This window comes from Hipposideros armiger, unplaced genomic scaffold, assembly GCF_001890085.2.
Source record: "Hipposideros armiger isolate ML-2016 unplaced genomic scaffold, ASM189008v1 scaffold_799, whole genome shotgun sequence".
Classification (NCBI taxonomy): Eukaryota; Metazoa; Chordata; class Mammalia; order Chiroptera; family Hipposideridae; genus Hipposideros; species Hipposideros armiger.
The window spans coordinates 581,272-599,504 of NW_017732149.1; the positions used below are offsets into that span (position 1 = coordinate 581,272).

General features: G+C 52.1%; 1 protein-coding gene across 5 annotated transcripts in view; it reads right to left on the reverse strand.

The window, feature by feature from the left end:
• Positions 1-2,759: 2,759 nt before the first annotated feature.
• ITGAL (integrin subunit alpha L) overlaps positions 2,760-18,233 on the reverse strand; it is a 35,986-nt gene continuing 20,512 nt past the window's right edge. Inside the window, exons 18-31 of one of the 5 annotated variants that reach the window (XM_019628642.1) lie at positions 17,789-17,878; positions 15,134-15,187; positions 14,974-15,047; positions 14,580-14,721; positions 12,829-12,939; positions 12,367-12,446; positions 12,166-12,252; positions 10,663-10,738; positions 7,199-7,315; positions 6,888-6,944; positions 6,691-6,792; positions 6,221-6,316; positions 5,456-5,566; positions 2,760-3,558 (exon numbers count right to left, since the gene is read on the reverse strand). In XM_019628642.1, coding sequence (XP_019484187.1) covers positions 3,385-3,558; positions 5,456-5,566; positions 6,221-6,316; positions 6,691-6,792; positions 6,888-6,944; positions 7,199-7,315; positions 10,663-10,738; positions 12,166-12,252; positions 12,367-12,446; positions 12,829-12,939; positions 14,580-14,721; positions 14,974-15,047; positions 15,134-15,187; positions 17,789-17,878 — 1,371 coding nt within the window. In that variant the 3' untranslated portion in view covers positions 2,760-3,384. Of the gene's footprint in view, positions 3,559-5,455; positions 5,567-6,220; positions 6,317-6,690; positions 6,796-6,887; positions 6,945-7,198; positions 7,316-10,662; positions 10,739-12,165; positions 12,253-12,366; positions 12,447-12,828; positions 12,940-14,579; positions 14,722-14,973; positions 15,048-15,133; positions 15,191-17,788; positions 17,879-18,233 lie in introns of all 5 variants that reach the window. The other 4 variants (XM_019628641.1, XM_019628639.1, XM_019628638.1 and 1 more) reach the window with 4 other exon arrangements.

Consider the following 18,233-nt stretch of genomic DNA (forward strand, 5'->3'; position numbering starts at 1 on the left):
CAGCCTGTCTTACACTTCACAGGACATACAGATCATTTAACGTGATTTTAGTAGTTCTGGGATATTCCTGACAATTAACCCATTTTCCCCCTCTCTGGGAAAATGGGGCTCACTCCTTCCTGATGTCTTGCTTCTGAGCCAGCCCCATGGTTCTTGTGGGGCTGGACCAGAAGGGGGTGGGTGAGGTTGGAGAGACCAGCCGGCTTTGAGAGACTTCTGGGCCTTGTGTGCCAGGCTCGGAAGTACATTTACACCCCTCTAGGCAGAAGGGAACCATCAAAGGTCACTGCTTGGGGACCAAAAGTTGCTTCTCACCTCCCAGTGCTGGACCTGGAGCTGTGGTCCTACAGACCCCAAGAGGGCAACAGTGACCTGCCCCCTCTGTCCTTTCTAAAGCAGGGAGTATCAGGGTTTAAAAAAGGGTGTGTGGGGGCCAGCCAAGTGGCACATTGGTTGAGTTGGCTTGGGATGCCAGCTCTGAGCAGCAGGGCCCCGATTCAGATCCCACATGAGGGCCAGTGACACTGCCCTCTACAGCTAAGATGGTGAACAACAGCTCGACCTGGAGCTGGGCTGCCATGAGTCACCGGCAAAGGCGACGGCGTAGGCTGCATTGGGCTGCTGTAAGCTACCGTGAGTGGCCAGCAGCCAGCGTGAGCTGTCAAGAGCCGCTGTGAGCAGCCGTCCAGTGGCCGGTGACCAATCTGCCTCACCCTGGAAGAGCACAATGATAATACCAACATGGGCCAGTGAAGCGAAGTCCTCCACAACTAGACTGAAGAACAAAAGGACAGCAACTTGTCTGTTCCCCTTCCCCAATTCCCCAATGCTGTTCCCCTCCCCCAATTCCCCAATAAAATCTTTAAAAAAATAAAAGGGGGGGGGTGCATCTGGGTGGCTCAGTTGGTTAGAGTGTGTGCTCTGAGCAACAGGGTTTCCGGTTCAATTCCCACATGGGCCAGTGATCTGCACCATCCGCAACTAGATTGAAGACAACTTGAGCTGAGCTGCTACTGAGCTGCCGATGAGTGGCCAGATGGCTCAGTTGGTTAGAGCACATGCTCTGAACAACAAGTTGCCGGCTTGACTCCTGCATGGGCTGCGCCCCCCCCCTCCCCCCGCCAACTAGATTGAAACCACAACTAGATTGAAAACAGCGACTGGACTTGAAGCTGAGCTGCACCCTGCACAACTAAGGTTGAAGGACAAATGACTCGACTTGGAGCTGAGAGGTCCTGGGAAAAAACACACTGTTCCCCAATAAAGTATAATTTTTAAAAAAGGGGGGGCAAAGAAAGGTCTATTCTCACATCTTCAAGAATTGTCAGTGCGCTCCTAAACTTTTCTCATTTTCTGTGTCAACCTCCCTGCTTCTCTTGTTTCAATATCAAGTGCAGGTCACTCCCTGAGGGGAATGATCGCCAAAAAAAACAAACAAAAAAAATGGAAAGAAAAATAAGAGCTACTATTTGGGTCCCACTTAATAAAAGAGTTGAGAAGAAAATGTTTGTTGAATTGACCCAGGCTGGCACGTTGTACTAGCACAGAAACATCACAAAATGGGACAGAATTTCACATTTATTGGGTAAATATATGCAGGGAGTGTGCTTGGCACTGGGAGCCAGGTGAATGGGCGTGGTGCCCACCCTTGAGCTCAGAGTCTCACGGTGGGGGGGGTCACAGACGGGTATGATGGAGTCCTGTTGGGGTCTGTGGAGTAAGGGGCCAGTCGCATGGGGAAACTGAGCCTGTAAGAATGGGGATGCCAGGCTGGCTGAGTGGCACATTGGTTAAGATTTGGCTTGGGACGCCAGCTCTGAGCAGCAGGACCCCGGTTCGGATCCCACATGAGGGCCAGTGACACTGCTCCCTCTACAGCTAAGATGGTGAACAACAGCTCGACCTGGAGTTGGGCTGCCTTGAGTTGCTGGCAATGGCATAGGCTGCAGTGGGGCCAGTGGGCTGCCATAAGCTACTTTGAGTGGCCGGCATCCAGCGTGAGCTGCCGTGAGCCACCGTGAGTGGCCATCCAATGGCCGGTGAGCTCACCCGGGAAAAGCACAATTATAATACCAACATGGGCCAGTGAATCGACGTCCTCCACAACTAGACTGAAGAACAAAAGGACAGCAACTTGTCTGTTCCCCTTCCCCAATTCCCCAACGCTGTTCGCTCCCCCAATTCCCCCAAAAAAATCTTTTAAAAAAAAAAGAATAGGGATGCCACAGACCCATCCAAACTTTGTTCTCTATCTTCCCACAGGCACCCTCACTAATTGAGTGAAATTATGTCAAGCACCTACTATGTGTCTGGCTCTGTGATATCAAGGTGTGGTCCCTACACATGGAGTTCACTATTGGAGAGACGGATATTAAGTAAATCACTTAACAATGAACAAATACAATTCATACTATGATGGACAATTGTAGGCTAGTTAAGTTGCATAACATGGGAACCCAAATGAGTCGGGGCTAGGGGGCGGCCCTGAGGAAGTGATGTGCAAGCAGAGATCTGAAGACTGAAGTGCGTTAGCCAGGGAAAGGAGAGAGGAGGCACATTCTAGGCAGAGAGAGCATTCTGGGTGAAGGCAGTGGGACAGGAAGTAGCTTGGCAAGTGAGAAAGACTGGAGTGACTGGAGCTTCAGAAAGGAGGTGGGGTGTGTCTACAGGAGGCCAGGAAGGTCACAGGGCCCAATTTTTTTTTTTTTAGCTGAGCCATCCTGCCACCTATTGGCAGCTCAGTGGCAGCTCAGCTCAGGCCGGGAATCAAACTGGTGACCCTGTTGCTCAGAGCTGCACTCTTGAGCGAGCTCTTAACAAACTGAGCCAGTCGGCTGGCCCTCATATTGGCATATTAAAGGTATTTTGCAGATTCTGGAAGTCATATTAAGGAATTGGGTCTTTAGCCAAAGAGCAAGGGGTCTGCAGTAGGATGTAGTGACACAGATCAGGACTGCTCTGTGACAGGTGAATGGACAGCTGGCTGGGCTCTGGGCAGGTAAACATTTGGGGCAAGGCTCTGGGCTTCCAAGGGCAGGAGGATGAGAGGATTGGGGGTGTCACTAGGTCCTGTGACTCGAGTTTCCACATTTAGATCCGACATTCTTTTTCAGGGGAGGAAACCACGAGGGGCTGGTGGAAGCCGCGGCCATCTAAGAACTCCAAGGCTTCCCCTTAATAGCCTTCCTGGCCCCTCACTCAGTAAACCCTCACTATGACCCTGCAAAGGAGGCAGGCAGGAGTGAGTTCCAGGTTCAAGACAGAAAAACTGAGGCGTAGGAAGGGGCAGTGACTTGCCAGAGGACACTGAGTGACATGCAGGGAGAGGCGACCGGCACCAGGCACCCTGAGTCCAGCCCTGGGCCCTCACCTCAGGCCTGGGCCTCAGTCCATGCCACCTCCATCCTGGGTCTCCTTTCCATGGAGCGGATCCAGGCAGCCTGGATCCACAGCCTCTTCCTTCGACTCTGGCTGCCCAGACTCTTCTCCAGGGATTCCACTGGAGGCATCCGCAGTCGCCTCCATCTTCTCCTTCAGGTTCCGTTTGAAGAAGCCAACCTGCAGAAAGACAAAAACTGAGTGAGCATAAAGTCCATGGAGCAGGGTTGGTCCTGGCCAAACAGGAGTGCTCTCTTTAGGTCAAGAAATTGTCCGTGCCAGAAACATATGGTGCCCACTCCAGGGGTGGGTCAAGGGTGTCTGCCACACCTGGTTGTTGGCAATATGTTAAAAAGCTGTACATTTACTAGTTCACTCTTTAGGCTCATCAAAAAGTCATGTACCAGGGTGACTGGTTAGCTCAGTTGGTTAGAGTGTGGTGCTGATAATACCAAGGTTGCTGGTTCGATCCCCACATGGGACACTGTGTGAGCTGCACCCTCCTTTCTCTTTTTTTAAAAAATTTGTTTTTTAGCTGAGCCATCCTGCCACCTGTTGGCAGCTCAGCGTCAGCTCAGCTCGGGCCAGACTCAAACCGCTGTTGCTCAGAGCTCAACCTTTGAGCGAGCTCTTAACCAACTGAGTCACTCAGCCGGCCCTGCACCCTCCTTAAAAGAGTCAACTATACCATTGTAACATGAAAGCAATGTGCAAGCAATGGCCATGGCTGTTCCCCAATAAAAATAAAAGATTTAAAACCCTCAAAACCAAAAATCATCGTGTACCAATATTTTAGGGGGGTGATGTGACAGTATCTAGCGATACTAATAGTAAGAGCCCATGCTTATATAGTACTCAGTATGTGTCATGCATGCTCTGTTGAAAGATCAAAACAAATATATTCTTTGGCTCAGTGATTCCAGGTCTAGGAATTAGTTCTAAAGAATATTTGGACAAGTGTGCAAAGATATGGGTAACAAGAACTTTTTTGTGTCATACTGTTTGAAATAGATGTAAATTACAAATGATCTAGGTGTTTGTCAGTAGAGAACTTGTTACATAAAAGGTGGGACACCAAGACAGCAGAAAACCACCCCAGTTACAAAGCAAGAGGTAGATGAGCTTGGGCTCAGATGGAACGACATCAGATATAATATCCAGAGGAAAAGACAAGTTCCCAGGCAGTACAGTCTAATCCCATTTCCATTTTCGTCATATACACACACATACACTGACTTTTCTTTCTCTCTCTTGTGTTCACACATACACACACGTTAACAAAAGTACAACCTAGAGGAATAGGAACAAAAAAACTGTTAATGACAACCTCCAGGGGTACAGAAAGAAGAAACTGATTCCACCACCCCCACCCTCCCAGAATATTTGTTTTTTCCATGGAATATCTGCCCTCCAGCACTTTTTCTTTAAAAAAAAAATTATTGGGGAACAGTGTGTTTTTCCAGGACCCATCAGCTCCATGTCAAGTAGCTGTCTTCAATCTAGTTGTGGAGGGCACAGCTTCTTGGGAATGGAACCAGCTACCTTGGTGTTGTGAGCCTGTGCTCTAACCACCTGAACTAACCGGCATCCCCACCCTCCAGTGCTCTTCATCTGGCAAACTTCTACTCATCCTTCAAATTCCAACTCCAATGCCACTCTCTTGGGAGGCCTTCCCAGACTCCCCCAGCCTACCTCACCACAGGCCTCCTAGTGGAGCCCTCATCAAGTGTGTTCCCATCTGTCTACCCCATCAGGCTGTGAGCTCCACAAAGGAAGGACCCATGTTTGTGGCATGCGCCTCTATCCCAGTGCCTGACCCTCGATATGCAGGACAGCCCTTCTACTTCCTCTCCCTGGGTGTCCAGTCCTGGCCCTGCCAGGGTTCGGTAAAGCGATGGGGATAACGTCTCGTCTCGCATGCTCTTTGGGCCTCAGGAGGCTTATCTGCAGGAGGGCGCAGGCCTAGGCCCCTTCTAGCTTTGATGCTCCCTGCTTTGGTGTTGTCCTCCCCCACTCCTGTCAGTCCCCGGTCCCCCTGCCTACCTCAGCCACGCCCACTCCCCCCAGAAGCTCCCACCTTGTAGAGCACCAGGAAAATCAGGAGCAACAGCAGCAGCCCCCCAATGCCACTCAGCACGTAGAGGTAGAGCATTTCCTTCTCGTATATGATGTCAACCTTCATGATGACCTGCGGGGGACAAGAGGAGGGGTGTGCAGGGAAGAGGCCTCTCCCACGAACCTTTCCTGTGACTTGGGTCCCACCCTCTAGGTCTCTGCCTTTCCAGCCTGGACTGTGGCCCGGGCCCTCTCTCCAATATAGTGCGCCCTGCAGCCAGCTGAGTGAGCGGGCAAGCATGCACCATGGCCCACCTGAAGCCCTTAAGTGGCTTCCTTTAGTCCCAAGAGAAAATGCCAGATCTCAGCTCAGCATTCAAAGCCTTCCAGAACCTGGCACCTGCTGACCTTCCTAGCTACGGCTTCCCTTCTCCGGCCCTAAGCCCCCTGCTCTCAAACCCACCTCACCAGTTCCCTCAGCTCCAGGCCTGCCCTGGCCACTCTCGTAGAGCACCTTCCCTTCACACTCTGCCAATGGGGTTGGCACCCCTTGGCTGAGTTGCCATCAAATCGATCGTGACCTGACACATCTCAGACCTGTGGTGGGCTTGCCCACCAGAGGTGGTGAAAGCTCCAAGGCTGCCAGCTCTGGCTGTGGGGGGTTCTGACCAAGCTAAGCCCACACCTTCTCCTACTTCTAGCGCTGGCTCTTCCAGCTCTGCCCCGTGCTTCCTCAGATCGCTCTGCTGACCTCTGCTCCCGGTCATTTGAGGAGGTGAAAAGATACCTGGGCCACAGAGGCGTTGCTGCCGTACAGGTGGAAGTGCCTGCTGCTGTTGAAGGAGACGGCCAGGGAGCTGCAGAGGCTGAGCATGGAGGCCGCCTGTGGGACGTGGGGAAGGCTCAGGGGGCACAAGAAGGCCCAAGACCCACTGCCTCCTGCCCGCCTCCGCTCAAGGAGGAGAAGCACCCGTTTACTCAGTTCTGTACCCCAGCATTCTAGTGTGCTACTCCACGTAGCTGCAAGGAAAGCTGTACCGTAAAGAACGTATGAGAACTGTCCACAGAGCCATGGAAACAGCCCTGCAAATTTCACACAGGTGACGACTCTTTCATCTGTGTAAACATCAGGGCTCTTTCCCCAAGGTAGAACAGGAAATGCAGGGAGACCACAGGCGGGAAGCCACTACCCACCCCCCACCCTCTCTCCAGCCAAGGCTCACAACCACTCCGCATGCTGCCAGCGGAGGGCGCTACCTCGATCTTCTCCATCAGCTTCACAGTTCCCATCACTTGGACGAAGATGTCCTGTTGCTTGAAAATGATGGGGCAGCGGAACTGGCCTCCCGGCACACAAGGCTGCTGGGGACAGGAGCAGCGGGAGTCAGGGAGGCCTCCTACCGACCTGCAGCCTGCACAGCCCCCACCCCAGTCTCTTAGCTCAGCGTCCATACCTCAGCCACACTGGGTGGCCTCTCCAGATTCTCAAAGTGGCAGGGGACAGGAGGATCCTAGGAATGATGGGGAGGGATCTTCAGTAAGTCCAGAGCTGAGAGAGGATACTAGCCCCTTAAGGCCAGAATCTGGCCTTGCTCCTCACCCCCCAGAAATGACCTTGGCATCCACATCCTCCCTGACTGGCCCCCCCAGCGGATTCAGACATCGCTGAGCGTGACGGGGTTCATCCGTCCCCACTCCTTTCCCCTATATGAACTCATTCCCACTCACAGACCTGGCATCCTTCCCTGCTCTGGGCAGTACTCACCATCTGCACATTCCACGTGTGGGTGATGGGCCTCTCATTGTGATATGGTGGTGGCACCCTAATCAAGGCCTCCAGGGCGGGCACATGGCGGTCATGGGCAAACGGCTGAATCCTCACCTGGTACAGAGAACAATCGTCACTGGCCGAGGCCCAAGGGCCCACACTTCAGGCAGTGGGCGGTGGTCCTCAGGTCAGGGTGGGTTATAGGAACTTCTCTTTCTCCGCGAGGCAAACCCTCACACATCCTACCAAGTACCACTCAGGTACCACGCTGAGAGTCTGGCTGAAGCCCCAAGGACAGGGCTGCTCCCCTCCTGTGTTCCCACAGCATTCTGCACCCCGGAAGGACAGAAAGTACCTGCTGTGTGGGTCTCCCCTCGACTGTAGGCTTCGTGCGAGCAGGAGCTGTGATTTATTTCACTTGCTCTACACAGCTGCTCACATGTGACAGCCCTCAAGAAGGGCAGGTTTTTGAATGAGTAAACGAACAAATAGTATTTAACAAGGATAGATGCAAAATGTATTTGCAACATGCAGGCTGGGAGACTCGTTGTGGCAAGTGCATTCAATTAATATTTCCTGAATATCATTTAGACAAAAGAGCTCTCTGTGCTAGGGTTGGAAGACCCAGAAATGTGTAAACAAGTGACACCCATGAAAGTCTCAGGGAGGTCAAGCCAGGAAATACATATCAAATTCCAGGGGTTCCATCATTTATTCATTCAGTAAACATTTATAGACATTTAAAAAAATGTCAGTTAAATTAAACTTTTAGTTCTCATGTCAGAGGCAGCATTTGAATTTCACTGGAAGATAGGCAGAAAATTAACAGATGGAGGAGGCATCCAGAAAAAGGAAGTGCAGGGACTTAGGACAGAACCAGGTGAGTGATGGTAGGGCGCCTGGAAGGACAGATAGGAGGAAAGTCTAGAAAGGAGACATGGGGTGCAGAGGCCTGAGGGCAAGAAGTCAGGGGGCCATCGGCCAGGTGATGGGAGTCACGGAAGGCAGCAGAGGACGAGGTGGCTCCAGGGGACCCATCCACTGCAGGCATGGAATGGAAAGAAGCTGGGAGAGGCAGATCAAAGCCAAGTTGGGAGCCAGTGCCAGTAGCCCAGATGCAAGAAGACAAGGAACTGAGTCTGGGCAGTAGTGAGAAGAGGATACAGACAACAGAACGTGAGGAGGCAGTGGGTCCTGGCACAGTGGAAAGAAAAATTCACCCAGACTTGGAAATTTTGCTTGAGGAAAAAGTCCTTTTAAAGGATTCTAAGTGAGCCAGAGTGGATGCTGGCTTAGGAAAAGATACTAAGTTTGGTTAGAATATGTTGAGACCCAAGATGCAAGAGGAGCAATAGGAATCCTAGTTATGTATCTAAGAGAAATGAAACACCTGTCCACCTGAAAACGTGTACAGGGATGTGTAAGTGGCATGATCCATCACAGCCAGAAAGTGGAAACAGCCCAAATGTCCACGACCTGATGAATGCAGACACCAAATGTGAACTCGCCCACAATGGAATATTATTTGGCAATAAAAATGAATGGAGGGCCGGCCAAGTGGCACGTTGGTTAAGAGCTGGCTTGGGATGCCAGAGGACCCCAGTTCGGATCCCACATATGAGGGCCAGTGACACTGCCCTCCACAGCTAAGATGCTGAACAACAGCTCAACCTGGAGCTGGGCTGCCATGAGTCGCCAGCGACAGGTAGGTGGGTTGCCATGGGCTACCGTGTGTAGCCAGCAGCCAGCGTGAGCGGCCAGCAGCCAGCGTGAGCGGCCAGCAGCCGCTGTGAGCAGCCGTCCAGAAGCCGGCGACTGATCTGCCTCACCCAGGAAGAGCGCAATGATGGTGCCAGCTTGGACCAGTGAAACAACGTCCTCCACAACTAGACTGAAGAACAAAAGGATAGCAACTTGTCTGTTCCCCTTCCCCCAATTCCCCAATAAAAATCTTTTTTCCCAATTCCCCAATAAAAATCTTTTTTAAAAAAAAGAATGGAATACTGACACGTGCCACAATATGGATGAATCTTGAAAAGACTATGCTTCACCATGGTCACCCCAATAAATTTTAAAAGAAGAGAAAAGACTATGCTAAGTGAAAGAAACCAGGCACAAAAGGCCACATAGTGTATGATTTCATTTATACGTAATGTTCAGAACAGGTAAATCTATAGAGAGATAAAAGTAGTGGATGCCAGCAGCTGGCAGAGTGTCAGGCAGTGGGGAGCCAAATGCTTGGCTTCAGATGCTGGAGCGGGGGTGAGATGGATGGCGGCATCCAGACCAGATGACACTTCTCAGGGATGGAGGAAGATCAAGGGGTTTGAACTGGTTCTGGGCTGAAGCAGGAATGTCAGAAGGCTCCCTAATAGCTGGGGGATCGCAGGGCCGCAGCACAACACCCACCTCCCCCTTCTACCAACCTCCCTTCCCCAGGCACTCTGCAGGGAGGAAGAAACCCACTGAACCTCAAGGCCACCTGTGAAATTCTTGTTCCAAACCTCCCCCCAGGAACCCAGAGCTGTCCCAGCGAACAGCATGGGAAGCCAACACCACTGGTTCTTCCAAACATCCTACTTCAGTTTAGGTGGGCGTGTCATCTTTCCCAAGACCACGCCCCATCCTGTCAGTTTCCAGGGAGATAGCGCTAGTCTCTGTTCTGAAGGGGCTACCTGGCTCGGGATCCCCTACTGCTGGGCGTCTTTCCCAGAGTGCCCTGACTCTAGTGTGACTGGCTGAGGCACTTTCTCTTTGAGGCCTCAGTTTCTTTTACGGTAAAATGAACCTGCTCTAACAAAGCCTTCGACCTATCATGCTTTAGACTCAGAGGCGACTTCCCTCTCCTGAGTTCCCATAGTGAAGGCTGCCGTTACAGCACTGAGCTTATTGCGGGAGGAATGACAGGTCCCTAACGCATCTCGGTTCACATAAGCGCTCGAATCGGACCTGTCCCTCATTAGCTGTGTAACCTGGGCGGGTTACCCGACCCGTCTACGCCCAGACTCTCCCCCTGTAAAATGGGAAACGATGCCTATCTTACAGGGCTCTCGCAGGCTGGGGTGAGAATTACAGGGGGCTGTACACGTACAGCACCAGGCACGGAACCTGGGATTGGTGAGTGGTCAGGGGCCTTGTTTTACCTAGGGCCGCCCCAGCACCTGGCAAAGTACCTTAAGTAGAACAGCGGCTCATTAAATGTTGGAATAAAAACTAGGTTCTCTCTCAGAGGCCTCTGGTTCTCAAGGTCTGTAACACAGTTTATCCAGCGGCTGAAAGCAGTGAGTGAAAATGTGCTGCCTCCAGACACACTTCAGTGGAGGCCGTGAAAGAATACGGAAAGGGGTGTGAAACCAGATGGAGGGCGGGACTCAGAGGACGGTACGGCGTTTGATTGGTCCCCAGGATCGGGCTGAATGAACGCGTGACCTCTAGAGACCTTTTCGCGCTGAGGGTCATACCTGGTAGATGTGGTTGACATAGTGGACCTTGGGTCCCTTGGAGGTCAGACTGATGTAGAGAGTGGAGTTTTCTTGGCTGTGGAGAGAGCAGAGGTAGAAGGTGGAGAAGACCGTGACCCAGTCTGCAGGAAGGCGGGGCCTGGAGAGCCAGCCGTCCCCCCCTGCCCCGCCCCACATGACCTCATGTGAGCTCTCACGACTCCCTGTTTCCCTTGGGGAAACTAAGGCCCGTAGAGAGGGTCAGCTTTTTGCGTGGAAGGCCAGGACTGGAAACCGGGGGCATGGGACTTTGGAGCCAGGTTCTGCCCACTACACACAATCTTACCAGCGTCTCCACTGCACCCGGGCCCCACGGCTTGTCTCCTAGGTAACTGCACCAGCCTATAACTCCTTCTCTCACCCCCTTTTCCCTTTGGCTTTCCTCATGTCACTCTTTGATCCTGCCACTCCCCTGTGCAGAATCCATCAAAGCTCCCAGATGCCCACAGGGTGGGATCTGCCTGCCTGCTGTCCTGGCACAGGCCTGCCACCTCCTGAGCTGCCCACACCCTGCTCCCAGTTCTGCCCTACCGATTGCTGCCTCCACAACGACGATGTAGCTGGTGCTCTTCTCTCTGGTGAGAATGTCCTCCCTCTTCTCTCCCTTACCCTCATTCTCCGGAACCCGGTTCAACTTCTCAATGACCCCTTCCATCGCTCCTCCAACCCCCATCATCTTTCCTGGCTCTCATTTCATATCCCACTTCAGGCAGAATCAGTGTTTGGCAATCATGTTCCAAAGCACCAGAGACCCTGGTTCAGACACTGGCCCTGTTCTTATCTCACTGAGCCAACTGAAGAAGCCACTCCACTTTTTCTGGCTTAAACTACTTTTCTGTAAATGAGAAAATCCAACTACTGATCTCTCTGTGTGGGTCCTTCCTGCCCCAACATTCTGACACTCACTGATTCTGTGTGTGTGTGAGTTTGGCCTTTCGCACCTGACTGACATCAGCTGTCTGTGGGCAAGGGCCATTGTGAAAACCTTTCTCCCACCTCTACTAGCAGCGCTGGCCCCAGGAAGGGAGGGAAACTAGCACAGCTGAAAATAGTAAAGAACTTGGTGGGGCTGGGGAGACAGACGTAAGTTCAGATCCAGGGGTCAACACTTCCTAGCTCCGTGACTCTGGGCAAGTTCCTTCCTTCTTGGTGCCTCCGTTTGTCTACTAGTAAAATGGTGAGAGGCACAGCTGCCTCCCCAGCCTGAAGGCTCCAGGAAAGGCATGAGCTGGGCAGTGCAGCTGGCACAGAGTCTGACATGAGGTCAGCATTCAATGTGCTTTTTCTTCCATTGGCTGATTTGACTCAGCCCTCTTAGAGGCCTTTGCTCTTTTGAGTGTTGAGAAGTGCTGGGGTTGGAGTAGGAGTCTGTTCTAATCACCCCTGGGGTACAGAAGGGAGGGGTTCTGAGGGAGAGCCCTGGGATGCAGGTGGGGCCTCCAGGGTGGCAGGAGAGGGACTCACTCCTCGGTGAGGATTTTGATGGGGTACAGTACTGGAATGCTGGTGGTGTCTGAGTTGTCTTCCAGGAGGCCTGAGTCCTCATTGTCACTGCATTGGGGACATGGGGGAGGGCAGCGTTAAGGAAGGGCTTGGCCAGGAATGGGGGATAATCTGTGAGCAGGGCAGGGGTGCTGGTGGGGGTGGGGTGGGGGGCCGGCTCACCAGCTCACATTGGCCTGCAGCTTCACAAAGTCCTCCCAGGAGCTGTCCAGCAGCGTGTGAAACATGACCTGGATAACAACCTGGCAGGAGGAGGGGGGATGAAGGAGTGAGGGGCCTGGGCCTCGGGGTAGGCGGCCTTGGCCCCTCACAGCCTCCACACCCAGGCGCCATAACTTCAGTGACCACTTAGCGAGGCTCCCTGAACCTCAAGCGCTGGGCTAGGTGTTTCACCCCCATCATACAGAAGGGAACACTTGGCTTCCAAATGTTTAAGTCATGTGTGAAGTGACCAAACGAATAACCCAAGCCCCGGTTTGTCTGATTCCAAAGTCCAGGCTCTCCAACTTGATGCAAATCACCTCTGCACATGCTCCCTTTGAGGGAGGGGGCCAGGAGATCCCTGCCCCCTCCCCCAGCTCAAAGCCCCTGGCTGCTTGGCTCCTAGGGCCTTGAGGCACTCACCAAGCTGCCTGCTTTAAAGATGGGAGAGCTCACGTTGCAAGACAGGCTCTTCATCAGAAGCTCAGCCTCATCAGCAATCTCCTCACAACTCACAGGTATCTGGCTGTGAGGCTGGGGGTGAGAAGAGAGAACAGCCTGTTAGCGGGAGGCTAAGGGTTCCCCAGAGGCCACCAACCCTCAGGGCCCACGTCCTCCAGCTCTGTCCCTTTCAGAGCACATTCTAGGTCAGGGGCCCAGCCAGAGGTGTGAGATCAAGACACTCACTGCCACACTATTTATAATAGTGAAAAACTGGACGTGATCAAGCAGTTTAGAGAGCTAGCAACAGTTCAGTAACTGATACAATCACAGGGAGGATAGTGTGAGATCCTCAAAATGCTGCTATAGCTGCACACTCAGCAACCATTTTTCCAAAGAGCTTGAACCTGGGCCAAGTGGTATAAAACCTTTCATCCTCATCACAATCTGTGGGAGATTTCACCCTCAGATTGGGAAAGGAATCAGGTAAAGAAAGAGGGGCCTCTGGGAAGTAAAGTGACTTCCCCAAGATCTCACAGCTGGGTAATCTGGCTGGGATCTGGTAGGAGCTTGAACACAGGTCTGTTTGATTTCAGGTTGCAGGTTCTTAATCACTTTATGAGATGCCCCTGAAGGAAGCATTTAATATTGCTGTATAAGAATAATTCCAGTGTCCACAGGCAGATAGATAGATAATTCAAATGTGGTCCATCCATACAATGAGATAATCCTTAGCCTTAACAGGGAATGAAATTCATACATGCTATCACATGGATGAACCTCAAAAACATGCAATGTCAGACAGACACAAAAGGACGAATAACATGATTCTGCTCATGAAATCTCCAGAACAGGCCAATTCATAGAAATGGAAAGCAGATTAGTGGTTGTCACAGGCGGGTTGGGGGATGAGAAGTGATTGCTAGTATAGCACTTCTGTTTGAGATGATGATAAAGCTCTGCAAATAGATAGTGGCAGTGGTTGCCCAACATCAGGAATGGACTTAATGCCTCAGAATTGTACAGTTAAAAATGGCAAATTTTATAGGACATACGTTTTACCCCAGTAAAAACATTTTTAAAAACATGGAGGGGAAAAAAAATGACATGGAGAGCAAAACACCAGTTACTTAAAACAACTATAGAACAAATGAGTAAATGATGGAATTCGTCAGTATCAACAGAAGGATCAACACCAAAATATTAAAAGTGGTCACTGCTGAGTTGGAGAAATCTGGGTGATTCCCTTCTGGAAACTTCTCTGTAATCTCCAGGTTTCTGTGGGGATCATATATTGTGCGTTTGTAATAATTTAAAAAAATAAAAGTTGTACTTAAAACAACCCAGGCCAGCCCTGGGTTGAAAACCACATTGGTCATTGTTAGGAGTGAGGCAGCTCCATCTCATTAAACCTGTGCCATCTTGCCAGCCACCAGGCCCCAGAGCCTCTGTCCACACTCTCCATTTCATGAGAGCCTCTCACTAACCCTGCGGTATCCCCAGCCTTACTTTTGGGTCAGGGGATCTGAGGCCTCCCCAGAGGGTGCAACTTGTATCTCAGGTCATAAAACTCAAGGGTGGCCACCAGGCTGCAAGTCCCGAGGTGGCCCTAAGACCTCTGCGTACCAGCTGCTGCCCACATCTGCAGGCTGTCCTGGCTACCTGAGGCTCCCAGGGGGACAGAAGCTGCAGGGGGCGAGCGCCCGGATGTGGGCATCCACCTTCTTGTTCACCTTGAGCATCTCCACTTTGCGGAAGGACAGTCCCCGGGGGAAGCTCAGGCGGAGCCGGACCCAGTAAGCGTCTTCTTCCAAGTTATTCAGTGTTAGCTCCACGGAGAGGCTGGCAGAGGGGGTCAGACGCAGGACCCTGGATCTGGAGGGCAAGATCAGGGAAAAGTTACGGGGGGCCAGAGGTGAAGGCTTCCAGAACAGAGGCCAGAAAAGCTAAATACACGAAAATAAGCTATGCACAGGCTCTCAGTGTCCTGAACTTCTCTCATCCTGACAGGAGTGCCACAAGGGTCTTGCATTTCTCAGAGAAGGAAACGAAGGCTCTGGGAACACATTTAGCTCCGACAGGGGTCTTCTGAGCAGAGCGGGGTGGGAGTGGGGGAGCCTTACAGACCTTGCAGGGGTGAAGGACAGTGCCAGGTTTGCCTCACATTTCTTGTCTTCTCCACAGTTCTTCTCAAAAGGGATCTGAAGGCAAAAAAAAAAAAAGGAACTGGGAGGCTCAGGCCCCCGGACCCAGGAGGGCCCAACCCTGGACTGTCTGCCTCTCTTACCTCCTTGGTCTCAGAGTGTGGCGAGGGTCTCAGGATGGGCTTTACGTTCTTGACCTGCTGAGCACGGAGGGGCGGGAGACAGGCCAGGTTAGCTGAGTCAGCAGAACTCAAAGAGGAGGGCTGGAGGAGCTCAGGGCTTGGGACTCAGCTGGGCCAGCTGCGGTGTGTCCCTTCCAGGCCCTCCACTCCTGACTCAGCCACTGTTCAGTCCACCTTTGGTCGCAGCTCTCAGAGAGAGGCTGATAAACCAGGGGTCTGTGCCCTCTCCTGGATAGGAGAGCTGGGCCTTAACAGAGCAGCTCCCAGTTCCTCCTAGCCCATCCCCCCACCCTACGCCTGGCAGGAGAGCCTGCTGGGAAACCTCTGGGCTCACCTGCCTGGGTTCTCTGTGAAGTCCATCCCCCCACACACACCAGAACAACTCTCAGTCTTTCATCAGATCAAGGGCAGCTCTTTCACCATTTCCAGAGCTTCTGCTCTGGGCTAGGCCCCATGCTGGGCACTGGATTTGCAACAACAACAAAACATACCCAGTGCCCCACCCCCAATCCAGTGGCAGAAACAACCCAGTATCTTCAAGGGTTGTGATGGGACCAGCACAGGGTATCTTTAGCCTGAAGAAGATATCCTATCCCATACTTGGGGATCAGGGAGGATTCCTAAAGGAAGGGCATCTCAGCTGAAACCTGAAAGATGAGCAGGAGGGAGCCAAATAAAGAGAGCAGACAGGTAGGAAGAAGGAACAGTCCACACAAAGGCTGGAGGCAAGAGAGATTGTGTTGGCGCAAAGAGCAGGAAGGTGGTCAGATGGGCTGGAGTGCCGTGTGTCAGGAGGGCAGGAGAGAGAAGCAGTGTTCAGATTAGGGACCTGGGCCTTTATCCTGAGCATATGGGGTCATAGGAGTATTTTATGGGTTATCAGTTGTTATGTTCTAGAGAGATTCTAGCCTCCTCTGCTTCCAGATCACCTGCCAAGCAGCTTCTAGAGTCTTCCTTGAGGGTTGGGGATCCTGGCCGCCTCTGCTGACTGCTTGCACCCAACCTCAACCTTCATACAGATTCTCACCACCCACTAAGCCCCAATCAGTCCCGGACCTGGCATCCAGGGCCTCTGTCCTGCTCATGTGTCCTCCTGCCCAAAGCTCCCATTCCCCTTGACCAAACCTTTCCTCATGCTGCTCCCTTATGCCTCCGCTGTCTCCACCTCCCCAAAGTCTACTCATTCTGCAAGACCCAGCGCCAATGACACTTCCCCCAGGAGCCTTTTGTGACAACCGTGATTTCAGGTGTCTTTTTGTACCGAGTTCCCACAGCACGCAGTTTGGCTTTTGTAAAATGAGTCCCGATGGCAGACTGCTGGTTGTCCCCATGTATCCTTCTTCACCGTCTGCCTTTAATATACAGCCTCCATTTTTTCATCTGGTGACATGGCCACGTGGACAGGAGACTAAGTTTCTCGGGTTCTCTTGTAATTAGGAGTGACCACGTGACTAGGTTCCGCCCAGTGAGACACAGGTGAAAGTACCATGTGGGTTTTCAGGACCATTCTTAAAGGAAAGGGACTCCTATCCTCCCCCTATCCACTCTCCTGCTTTGCGCTTCCATCCTCCCACCTCTGGTATAATCATGCCTGGTGCACACACTGCACTTTGTTCCTGAATGCAGTGCCCTCTCCGTCTTCACCTGGGGACTTTCAGGGTCACCTCTTGTGGGAAAGCTTTCCTTGTCCCCCAGACAACGTATCTGGATCTGACTCTCTCATAGCTGTGTCACAGCACATTGAAATTGTCTATTTACGTGTCTGTGAGTAGGAACCATGTTTATTTACTCCAGTGGAGCTGGTGCCTGGAATAGGGCTCAGCTCAGGCAGCTGCTCAGTCAGCTCTCCTGAGCTGCCTGATGAGCACCTGGTGAGCAGGGGCTTTGCTTTTCGCACCATCCATCTGCAAACCTCAGGGACTGAGCATGCGCTGGGTGGAGAGCGCTCACTGCGTGCTGCCAGAGACCACAAGAAAGAGTACCCCAGCATCGGGACTCATCCCCCCACCAGACCTGCTGCCTTCAGACAGAAGTCAAACCACCAGCTGAGCGTCAAGGGTTTCAGAAAAGGAACTCAGGCTTTGGGCAGAGAGTGGGGAATGTGTGGTCTGACAGAGCAGGGTAGATCCTGGTTCCCCTCTCTTTGTGTAATAATAGCATCCCAATTTGGCTTTGAGGGAGCTCCCTTATCTCAGCTGGATACACCAGGGCAAGAACGCTCATCAGGGTGCCCTGTCTCCACAAATGAGGGGCGGTCCCAGGACTTCTGGGGTTGTCTCCCTGGTATTTGCATCCTGAGCAGGTGAGGGGTCTGGTAAGGAGGTGAAGCTAATATTCAGCAGGAATACACAGCAGGTTCACCCACGGGGCCACGTGCCCTGAAGAGTCCATCCCTCACTCCTTCCCCAGAGGGGCCCAAGGGCCTCCCTCCTGGTTCCCAGCCTTGCTTCCTCAAATTTTTCTTAAACACAAACTCCCATAAATTCCTTTCCTGCTTAAGGAAGCCATATTTGCTTTCTATGGCTTTAGCCCAAAGACCCCTTTGAACACAGTCTGGCTCAATGGAATTTCTCCTCCTCTCTTTCCGCTCATTTGCCCCAGCTCATCTCTCCTTACCATCCTTTGGTCCCCTGGTGTTCCTTCTTCCTCCAAGAAAGAGTAATTTAGGGAGACATTGATGGGAGAGATGAGGTCTTGAATGCACACCTGAGGGTGGTAAGAAGACACCCTATGTCATGAGTTTAACCTTGACCACATGTCCAGTTACATGCATACCTGGTCCATGTTTTACAATGATGGAATTCTAGTAGTGAGTTGTCTTTCTCACCAGCAGCAGAAACGCATTTGCTACATATCAGGGCTGCTTCTTAGCACAGGTGTCGATCCTCAGCCTCAAGCCCACAGCAGACACCACTAACCCCCCACCTCCCATGGCCCGTTTTCCCACCGAGTCCTGACAGAAGTCCCCAAATCTTTGTCAAATGGCTCTAGGCAACTATGAGCCAAATCTGCACAAGGAAAGCCCCTTCTAGAATGTCCTGGTTCCTTGAGAACAGGGTGG